At 34.2% G+C, this 12,426-nt stretch overlaps 2 protein-coding genes across 11 annotated transcripts in view; one reads left to right on the top strand and one right to left on the bottom strand.

Annotated features, from left to right (window-relative positions):
- The window catches only part of insyn2a (inhibitory synaptic factor 2A), a gene marked incomplete at its 5' end in the record, with an annotated part of 29,394 nt that extends 19,896 nt beyond the window's left edge, over window positions 1–9,498 (top strand). The window contains one exon of the mRNA XM_081393676.1: window positions 9,055–9,498. Coding sequence (XP_081249802.1) covers window positions 9,055–9,238 — 184 coding nt within the window. The 3' untranslated portion in view covers window positions 9,239–9,498. The remainder of the gene's footprint in view (window positions 1–9,054) is intronic.
- The window catches only part of dock1 (dedicator of cytokinesis 1), a 230,549-nt gene that overhangs the window by 120,889 nt on the left and 97,234 nt on the right, over window positions 1–12,426 (bottom strand). The window lies entirely within an intron of this gene.

Genomic DNA, 12,426 nt, shown 5'->3' with positions numbered 1-12,426 from the left:
AGGAAAGTAACAGAATCAATAATGAAAACATCAAATACTGTATAAACGTTAGCTGTAGCAAGAAAATAGTGTCATTATTCAGCTCAGTATTGATTCAGTTCAATAACTGTATTAAGGTACAGTACTGATACAAATGTATGTATGTATGTATGTATGTATGTATGTATGTATGTATGTATGTGTATGTGTATATATATGTGTGTGTGTGTGTGTGTGTGTGTGTGTGTGTGTGTGTGTGTGTGTGTGTGTGTGTGTGTGTGTGTGTGTGTGTGTGTGTGTGTGTATGTATATGTGTGTGTGTGTGTAGATAGATAGTGCCCTCCTTCCTCATCTTTAAAATGCTGACCCTGAACATGACAACACCCTTACATTAGTGCCATGTCAGCATTCAAAGCTATTTTCATGGCAACAATTACATTACAAAAATACAAATATCATATAAATACAATAAAAACCAAACAAACAAAAACAGCAAGTCATATTGTACAAGATTTTTTAAATTAACATATGATAAAAACAAATCTTACTAAATAAGTCCTTAAGTGAGGTAACTTCATAAAAGAGCATTCTACTTGTATTAAGTCCAGGACAATCTAATAAAAATATGTTTAACAGAGAGGGGAATCTTACAAAACATGCATAAAGTGGTAAAATTATCAGACCGACACGCGCGTTCTCACTGATCTCTCATGATCATCCCATGTTCAGAGCTCTTCTGACCAGCCAGAGAAGCTGGACTGAACCACACAGAGCGCAGACACACACACACACACACACACACACACACACACACACGACGCCGGCGTGGAAATACCATTAGAGCCGAGCTGAAGGGAGTGGAGATGATTACATTACAGAGATGTTTAAACGCTCAGTGCAGAGACACCGGGAGATCTCTCTTTCTTTCGAACACTCTCTCCTCTCCTTTATGCCAGAGTAATGATGTTCTCCATGCTAACACAGGAACTCTGGCTTTATTCAGAGCCGGCTGGTTGCTATAGATACTACAGTGATACCACAGTGAAGCTGGTGGGTGTTGAGAGCGTATTGTGTGTGTGTGTGTGTGTGTGTGTGTGTGTGTGTGTGTGTGTGTGTGTGTGTACGCACTCTTTCGAGAGATACGGTTTAATCTGTAGATAGAGCGAAGCAAAGTATGATGGACAGCTGTATTAATACCTTACAAACCGAGAGAAAGGAGCAAGCAAAAAATAGGAATGCAAGATATTTCTGTACAATACATCACAATCTGCATTATTAGAATTTTGTGAATTTTTTATTTTTTTTTTACTGTAAATATATATTTTTTGACTATATTCCCTTCTCCGCCTGGGTTCAAAAATACTAGCCAGCTAGAGATTGGAGCTTTAGATCGTGTGGTGAAAAGCACAAATTTACAATATGAGCAATCTTGTTTGATTTCAAACCTGATTTCTGAAAAAAAAAAAAAAAAAATTAAAAACTGTGCAAAACTCATGCACCTCGATGTTCTGAGTGGTTTCTGGGCTGTTGCTAGGCAGTTGTTAAGGCATTCTGACTGGTTGCTAGGGTGCTGCTAGGTGCTTACTGGCCCAAAAAGTCTCACGATCACATCTTTATGAAGTTAGGATGGCTAGATAAGCGACTCTTTTACAATGGCCATACCAACGCAAAGTGAAAAACTGTAGTCCAGTTCCTTGGAAAAGTAAAACTACTTGTCTCTTCACACACATAAATGTTATTTAGAAATTATTTAAAAATGTAATTAATAAAGTAAATAAATAAATGTAAATATATAAATAAATAAATGAACTAATAAAAACTACAAGTATTTAACACTTATTAAAATAAATGCATATTTTAAATGCAATAATTTACACAAGTCTATAAATAAAATAAATAAAAATAAATAAATTATGTAAATAAATACATTTAAATATATACACCAGTAAATCAATAAACAACTACTATTATTTTAAAAAATTATTTCAAATTACATAAAATACATACACTTAAATAAATGCATAATGTAAATATATACACAAATAAATAAGTAAATAAATCATTTAAATTATGTAATTAAATAAATACTTTTAAACATATTTACCAGTAAATAAATAAACAACAGCTACAACAAGTATTATATTAAAAATAATTTAAAATGACATAAATAAATACATTTAAATAAATATATGATTTAAATAAATACACAAATAAGTAAATAAATAAATACAATTAAAAAATGATTTACAGTTAAATATATAAATATTTAAATAAATAAATAAACAATTATTTTTCTTTAAAAAATAATAATAATTAAATTAATAAAAAGTAAATTTAAACAAACAAATAAATGTACTGGGGTGAAATATGTGCCTGCAATATATAACACAAGGGGCATAATTTCTGGTGAACTACAGACGATGGAGAAAAACATGAGCAGACTCTTGCTAAACATGTTAGTTGAAGTTAACATGTCTATATCAGTTACCTGAATAACCACACATCTGGTTTAATATCACATTGTATGTATGTATATTCAAAATGACCGTAATCTTCCAATACGTTGCTCAGACATTTGCACCCTTGCATAAAGTGTGTTTCTGGTCTAAACGTGCGCAACAGTGAAGCATGCAGGCTTTGGCGGAAACTAATTACCAGGTAAACTCTCAGTATCAAACATTTCTCAGAGTATCCCAAGTACAAACACACGGTAGTTCGAGTGAGTCCTCTACAACCACCAAGAGATGAAAGTGATGGAGTCGATGCCACAAAAAAAACCCAACAATATCAAGGAAATGAAAGCGTCTTGCTTTGTGAAAAAAAGAACAAAAACAAATGAAAGGAGCATGTTTGAGAGAGAGAGAGAGAGAGAGAGAGAGAGAGAGAGAGAGAGCGAGAGAGAGAGAGAGATGATTATCAGGTCACGCTATCCCTCTGTTAATGAGACCCGAGCCAGGCCTTCAGAAGCTCCACATCTCCCTCCTGAAGGCCTCGACCTGCACTCTTTATCTCCGCGTGTTTGTGCGTTCCTCTCCTTCTAACGAGTGTCAGTGACGCGCGGCGGGCCAGCGGGATCCGGTCGGGCGAGCGCTAACAAACATGACAGACGGCAGAACGTCTCGTAAAACGATTTGGAATCAGAGCAGGCGAAGCTCGACCCAAACCCCCGGCGGTCCACATCAAACGCCTCACAGACACAAGCTCGTGTGAGTGATGAGAGGGCATCTGGTGCTAATGAGAGACAGATTCACTTTCACTGGGGTGTCAGTCTGTTGTCTCTGGCACAGATACGCTTCCTTTCCAAAGCCAGAGTCGCACACTGACACAAACACAACACATTTACAAATCCTTCCAGATCTCACCAGAGACCAGCCAGCTAATTAAGCTAACAAACTTTTACAGCTAAGCAAATAAGATACGAAACAAGAGGCACCGAGGCTGGGCGATGCGGTTAGAAAATAAATCAAATAAATATAACTTGAAAATAAATATTAAAAACCACATCATTAAGACTTCTATTAAATTGAGTGATGAATCAAATGAATCGGTGCATCTTTTGCTTCATTCAAACAGACAGCGAATAACTCCGGATGAATATTGTTTGTCTTACAGGGCTTGAATTTCGGCGTGGGATTGCGCATTTTACGCATACTTTTAGTTATTCCCGCAGATTTTGTACTCATACCCAACGTGTGTGTAGATAAAGTCGCCTCTCAGTACTAAAGTGGGTTCTTCTTCGCTGTTTATTCAGCCGCTAACAAGCTCAAACATGCGAGTCACTAAACAAGGACGAATCATAAAACAATGCCAAATTCAAGCGGCATAAAAGGACAAAATGAAAATAAATGAATTAAAAATCATTGCAATATTTCTAGAGTTGCTTGATTTTTAGACCAGCAAAATCTTTGTAAATATTTGATAAATTGCATTAACAGAAAAGGTTTTCAAAATCTATGCATAAAAGTTAATGACTGGAAGAAATGTAAAGGGATAGTTCACCCAAAAATTTTAATTCTGTCATGAATTACTCACCCTCGTGTCCTTCCAAACCCATACGACTTTCGTTCATCTTCAAAACACAAATGAAGATCTTTTTGATGAAATCTGAGAGCTTTCTGTCCCTCCATTGAAACTTTGACGCTTTCAAGAAGTTCATCATCATCATCTTTTTTTATTTAATGCCATGTCAGCAATCAGAGCTGTCTTCATGGCAAAAATCCAATTACAAAAACACAAATATCATATAAACACAATAAAAACAGAACAAAGATAACCATCAAGTCATATTCAAGAAGTTCATAAAGAGATTGTAAAACTAATACATTTGAAATGAGCGATTTAGTTCTAATTTTCTGAAGAGACCGAATCGCTTTATATGATGAACAGATTGAAAGTAGGCTTAAATTATGTGAATAAATACCTAAATTCAATCGGTTCATCAAGAAAGCTCTCAGATTTCATCAAAAATACATTATTTGTCTTCTGAAGATGAAATTTTTTGGAACGACATGAGGGTGAGTATGTTCATTTGTGGGTGAACTATCCCTTTAAACAAGACAACCAAAAACTTGAAAGTCGGTCAAGAAAGTTGAAAACAGAAAACGGACACGACACTGTCGAGATTGACACCGATGAGTTCAAGATGTGTGTGGAATTTTCCAGTATTTTCTGACGACTTCACCTCTCAGAGACAAAAAGCGTTTGTTCTTCTCTCTGAGCGTCTGATGAACATCAGGGCAGCGTGAGCACTTAACCGCCACACTGATGCGTTTCCTGTGTAAATGTTGCCATGAGGATGGGATGAGAGGGCCTCTACGTTAATGAGCTTAAACAGGAGGAGCAGAGAGAGAGATCAAACCACTCCTCATCCTGAGGGATGAAGGGAAGGAAAGCCTACGCCACATAAAAGAATACAGCGCTAAGCTGCGCGCAGGGGCAATGAGCAGGGATATACAGCCTTATCAACGGCTTTCAGCTTCTAATTAGCAGCTTAGAAACAGTGAAAAGCGTCGGTCGTGACAACAGTCGTGGGTGGAGAGCAGGAGACAAGGCGAACGATCAATGAAAAATACCACGCAAGCGTCAGAGAGAGAGAGAGAGAGAGAGAGAGAGAGAGAGAGGAATCTAGGCCTGTCAGACGAAAACAAGAACGGCTCTGCGTTCACGCTGCCTCGTGTTGCGGTTGCGACGTACTCGACTCTCTAATGCAAATGAAATATTGACGTTCTTTAGACAGACACTTCACTGCATTGCTCTCTAATGATGCTCTAGTTTATTCTGTGGAGAACCGTATTGATCCAGAGAGAAATATTAAACATTGATTTGTGATCCGAAAGCTAGAAATAGTGAGCACTGTACCGTATGTCATGCCTCGGCAGATAAGGAGCCCGCACTTCAAGTCAGAGAACAAAATTAATATTCCCATTAAACAGAAATATTAAAAGCTTGTGGAGTCAAAAATGTGGTTAATTCTTTAGCAAACTAGAATGATTTCTTCTTTAAGAAAAAGAGATACATGTAAACTCAGGGCTCAACAATAAAGATCAGAGAGCTGTTAGCATTCAAGTATAAATATGGATTACAAAAACCAAGTTTGTTTGTTTTTTTTGTGCATTTTTTTTTGGGGGGGGGGGGTATTGACTTTGTTGACGACATGCTGATTTAAGCGAAAACATACAATAATTTAGAGGTGGGTTTTTTTCATATTTACACACTCATATAGATACACAAACTGTAAATTTTTTAATTATTTAATTGTTAATCTATAATTTTTGAACATTGCAATTTTTTAATGTTTTTGAAAGACGCCTCATTTATATGTAAATGTGTATATATATATATATATATATATTTTTTTTATACTAATATATATATATATATATTTTTTTATACTAACTATATATATATATATATATATACATATATATATATACATATACATATATATATATACATATATATATATATACATACATATATATATATATATATATATATATACATACATATATATATATACATACATATATATATATACATACATATATATATATATATACATACATATATATATATATATACATACATATATATATATATATATATATATACATATATATATATATATATACATACATATATATATATATATATATATATGTATGTATATATATATATGTATGTATATATATATATGTATGTATATATATGTATGTATATATATATGTATATATATATATATATATATATATATATATGTATGTATATATATATATATGTATATATATATATATATATATATATATATGTATATATATATATATATATACATATATATATATATATATATATATATATGTATATATATATATATATATAGTTAGTATAAAAAAATATATATATATATATTAGTATAAAAAAAATATATATATATATATATATATATATATATATATATATATATATATATATATATTAGTATAAAAAAAATATATATATAATTTATAATTTATATATATATATATTTATAAATTATAATTTATAATTTATATATAATTTTATGTATTTACTGTATGTGCGTTTTTGTATATATATATATATATATATATATATATATATATATAATATATATATATATATATATATATATATATATATATATATATATATATATATATACAAAAACGCACATACAGTAAATACATAAAATTATAATAATTAACAAACATTCATGGTGAGTGCAATGGAAATGTTTGGAATGTAAAAATCTGTATCCGATTTGAACATAAGAAGCATCTCTCCAGAAATACGAAACTACAAAGTGCAATCATCAACCACCAAATGATCACCGACTGCGAGAAGCTCTCAGAGACTCTAAGAGCTTGTTCAAAGAGCTTCTTGAGACTTATTGAGGTAATGAGTGATTCGTACGTCTCTCTGTAGCTAGAACATGGTCATATTGATAAGGGCATAATTACCAGGTTGTGCTGTGTGATTAATTTGCTAATTGCTGCATTGCGCTGTGCATGAATGCAAAGGTCAGACACACAATGAATAAACATGCTGAGTCCTCAATAACACACACACACACACACCTTACATAACCTTTCACTTTCAGGCCAAACACTCGCTGTTAAACAGATTCAAACATTGCTTTAAATATAGACTGGCTAACAATATGCAATTCAGTGCATTTGAAATGAACATGCCTCTGAAAGACGCTTTGTACAATCTAGTGCATGAAATCAACAGGAAAGCAATAGATTTCTCCGTCAAGTGATTCAAAGACTGACTTCATTTCACATGTTGAACGGCAGCTCTCTGGGTGGCGTCGGCAAAATAAACGCCATCAATGCTGATGCGTCACATCCGAAAATGCATTTTGAACAGGGCGTTTGGGACATAGAGAGTGTTAAATGTCTCTTTCTATCTGTTAATCTGAACGCTCTGTCAGCGAGACAGGAATATCAGTCTCTTTCACTGAAATCACCACAGAGAAACATATTGCTTTTCCGTGTCTCAGGAACTATTGATAACTGAATTTAAACATTTCTACAGGATTTTTTTTTTTCTGGGAGAGAAAAATGGGAGAGAGAAACCTTTCAAAAAAGTAAAGTAAATAAAATATTATATTCACAGAAATGTACCATTAACCTACGTTTACATATGAAGACTGGATCTTCTAGCAAAAGAGTTTAAACATTAAGGTGTTGAAGGAGCTTCATCAAGTACTGTGCATCATTTCAGCCAAGATTGTATTCATAGTCTCTCATGCCATTATTAAATGAAATCTATTATATTTAAGTATAGCTATAAGCCACAAGGTCTCTTGCATCAGAATGATTTTACATTAAGGGGTTTTTTTAAGGAGTAATACAAACCTTTTTTTACCAGCTATAAAAAAAAAAAAAAAAATGCTGAAACAAATTAATAATACTGATATTTACTAATATATAATTAATCATTTATTCAAAATGTATCTTGCAATTTTTCATACTCACTCGACTATTTAAATCTACCAATAATGAATAACGCACAGCAAAATGAGTAAATATGGTTAAAAAAAACTGTTTTTGATTATGTATCCCTTCATCGTTATAATTAAATCAATTAAAGTGCAGCATTACATCAACCATCAATCACAATCAGCTCTCAAGTTGCCTTGTCAATTTATTTTCTCTTCAGAAAACAAAAGGACTTTTAAAAATGGCTTATCCAATCACATTTCAGAACTCGAAATGTAAAGATGTGATGAAATCCAGCATTCAGGTCTGTACGTGCACAAACACTCTCTCCTTCAAGAGACAGAAGTTTGTTCAGTCTGCTAAAGTGATATAATCCCTCGCTCCACCATCCCTCTCTCACACACACACATTCACTCTTTCACCCCATCTCTCCATCTCTGCTCTCTAATCGTGGAGTTTAATGTGACTCATCATCCCAGGGATCAGATGTGTAGTGGACGCTGGATTATCTCCGGCACATAAATCCCACAATGCAACACCCGCAGGGACCGAATGCACCCAGAAGAAGGAGCTTACACACACACACACACACACACACACACACACACACACACTTATCTTTACACAGCCAGGGACATCAACTCTATAAACTACTCTTTCTACAGGGACACTGAAAGAGAAACAATTCTAAGCCAAAACTGAAGTGAGATTAATTCGATTATCATGTAATTAATTAGATAAAAAATGTGAAGCACTTGACATTTCTTGGTCTTATTGTGCATGATTCATATATAAGATACTATTAAATAATAGCCAAATATCAATTTAGGCACTGTTTTAGCACACTTGCATTTGCTTCTGGCTCAATTCTGCCACTTTTCATGATCTAATGAATTGTCAGTGGATAAAACACTCATTAAATACACTGATTCTCTCAGGAATGTCATAATATTGAAGTAAACTGTACAGTAAAAATACTTTTGATTGACAAATTCCACCATTGATCTCAAGACTGACGGCATGTATTCTGTGTTCCTGAGCGCATCTGACGCTCTCACTGTGGTGTGCATGTGGAGTTGTGCTGAGTTTGCCTGTTCTGTCTGTGCTGCAGTGTGGAGCTGGACTTTAAACTGCAGGAAGATAAGCTACAGCCTCTGATGAAGAGATTGTGTCCCACGGAGGAGTCCCTGTTCCCCCCTCTGCCCTATCCTCAGGAGACCATCGGCTCCACGCCCAAACGCAAGTCCAAAGCGGAGGCCAAGAAACACGCGCGCTGGAAACTCTGGTTTCTGTGACCGCAGGATTACATACACCGCTTTATTATGCTTTTGATCATATTTTCAAGAAGGGAGTACGGCAGAATGCAACACTCCATGTGCATCTGTTCACTTGCTTAGTTATGCCCGTTTTTGATCAGGATGAAACGGGAAAATCCTATCAGTTTGATTTTTTTGTTTTCCCCCCTTCGGTACTTCATGGATGCGAGTACTGAACTTGGTTTGGAAATATCGCAGCCAGCACTGAAAAAATAAAATGTATGTATATTTAACAGAGGAAGAAAAAAAAAAAAAAAAAAAAATGGAATTTGCTTCCAGAAAAAAGGAATAATGAAACTATTTCCCTCAAGCAGAGTGTGAAATTATTTTAAGAGAGTGAGAGACATAACTGGATCATTGACAAATCTTGCTTTACAATTATTATTTCTTTTTTGTTCCTCATCCTGCTAAAGGTTTGGAAAATCAGGAGGATATTTAAAACACAAACAGGACACAAGCTTTTCATTTTGGTCTTCTCTTTCACATGGAATTCGACGCAATCGCAGCATTAAATCGAAGCACAACTCTTCAGATGCACTGGATGATGATTCTCACAGAGGACTTCATGGATTTAAAACTCACTAGAGGATGTAATTATTTGCAGATCAAACCGGTCACAAGTGCAAGTCACAACTAATTCATTATATGGGATTTATATGGAAATAATCTTACAAGCCTCTGTGAATTCATAGAAACTTTCATATACTATTATTACCGGGAAGAAAAAAAAAAAAAAAGGAAAAAAGTATGACTTATTTTTCTAGATTCTTAATAATCACACATTTAAAGATTTTCTAGAAACACTATATATAAGCTTCTCACACTTATTGGATTATTGAAATTATAGGAAGCGTTTTCAGATCAGTGTCCGTTAATTCTAAATGATTTAATTTCAAATAATGTTCTTCTAATACAACTACAGACATAACCATGGAAACAACGGTAAATGTTTACCTTTCTGTGACAGGAAGTCATGTGATACACAGTCTGATGAACTGATCTGCATATGGAAAAAAGACGATTTAACAGGATCTAAATGTCACAGATTGACCTCTTGGTGCAATATATATATATATATATATATATATATATATATATATATATATATATATATATATATATATATATATATATATATATATATATATATATATATATAAACTACAAAGCCGAACAGTTTGTAGAGTTGCAGGAAAGTAGATTAAATTGATATTTTAACGTTTTAAATTCATTTTTAATGTATTTTTACTTAAAAATTTAGATAGAATCCCTAGAGTGTGACATCACGTCCTGTCTAGTGTGACCGCACTCTTGACATCTGCACTGAATCAAACAATGTTCCTATGGAAAAGAAAAATGATGAAGAACACCAGAGCCAGTAAGGTATCGTCGAGCATGTGTGTGTGTGTCGCGGGTCTTACGGGAGGTAATTGAAAGTCTGAGAGCGTAATGAGAGCAGGTCGACTCGTCTTTTCCTAGCCTGGCAAGCCAGACCTAACATCTTGATGTAGGCAACTCACCATAGACACGGCTCAATCCGAGGGGCGGGATAAACGGCTGTCTTTCAAATTCCTTTTGCATGCAATAGGACAGCGCTTCAACCAACCAGAGCGTTTTCCCAACAGCGGAGCTGACGTTAGTTGATAGATTCAACTTTTGAATCTGGCCGGCAAAACTACGATCACATCTTCCTTTTTTAAGAATGACTTAAGTGCCGTTCTTTGCTCTTTTCTCAAAGAAAAACTTAACTCCAAGTCCTCCAGAGTCGCGGCCAAAGCCGATTCGAAAGACTGTTCGCCAGCAGCAGCAACTCTTCTTTGTTTTCAGGGAACCGTGGCAACTCTGTCGTCATTATGTTAAGCCCGCCCCGCCTACTCTATACACGACGTGATTGGCCTGACCCAATTACAGCTCCGAAAGTCAACTGAGAGTTGCTAGACTACCCTGGCTGCAAAATTAATTTTGCTGCCGCTAGGGTGCGTCTAGATTTCTAGGCTAGTCTTTTCCATTACAATGTTCAGAAAGGAAATTCAGTCACAGGTGAACAAAAACATGTTCAGGTGATATTTGAAAGAAACAAAGAAATTCTATATTCCTTAAAAATATTAAGTGAAAATGAAACCAACATTCTTTTGCGCATTGTGGTTTATTTTTTATGACAATTAAACACATTTTCCCCAGAATTGTGTGTGTGTGTGTGTGTGTGTGTGTATATATAAACACACACAGAGAGTTAGTATATATATATACACACACACACAGTATATACTGCTGTCGGATGGAAACCTTGTATCTCTATATATTTTTTTTTTATAAATCATTACTATTGGTCACTCTTTACGTCTGTCTGTGGGTTTTGCAAATATTTAACCACTGAAAAGTGTTAAATAGAGCTTGTGACCAAACCTCGTAACTCCATTGGATCCTCAAAGTGTCAGTCAAACCTTATAACTCCGCTCACCTCTATCGTGAATGGGGTGCCACACACAATTACACACACACAGCGTCTCTGCTTGTTTGCAATGCAAGGGTAAATAAAGAACTGGTTCTTTGAATAAGTACAGCATATTTTTTTACTCAAGAGAAACTACACAAATACATATATATATATATATATATATATATATATATATATATATATATATATACACATATATATATATGTTTTATGTACACAGCACATCTTTTATGTATTTGAGGATCAGAGAATAGTCATTTGTTGTCATTGAATCATAGCCAATACGGCCTTAAATAGCCTGTGCATAGCACTGCATTTTTTTATAACATGAGATTTTGGGCAAATGACAGAAAACACTGAGCGTCCACATAACAGTAAATGTAATAACCTGTAAGTTGATGCAAACGTAATGCGATGCACTTGATGAAGTAATTCTAATGACGGACAAAACACATATGTCCGTAATTCTCTGAAATTCGCTGGTCAAAAACATCGTAACTCCATTTGAGCTTGATGTTGGTAAAACGTCAATAATCTAATGACACATGCAAGTGTCTGACCACATATAAACCACATTATAAACTTTGACAACACAGTGTTTGATTAATTAAAAAACACAGTGTTTTTCCATTTCCTGAAAAGTAGAGATATTTGGACTTTCTGCCCGACAGTTCCGACATATAAATATATACTGTATAATAAATCATGT

This window comes from Scardinius erythrophthalmus (genome assembly GCF_964197995.2).
Source record: "Scardinius erythrophthalmus genome assembly, chromosome: 18".
Lineage (NCBI taxonomy): Eukaryota > Metazoa > Chordata > Actinopteri > Cypriniformes > Leuciscidae > Scardinius > Scardinius erythrophthalmus.
The sequence above is the reverse complement of the archived record's forward strand: the minus strand, read 5'-3'. Positions and strand labels throughout refer to the sequence as shown.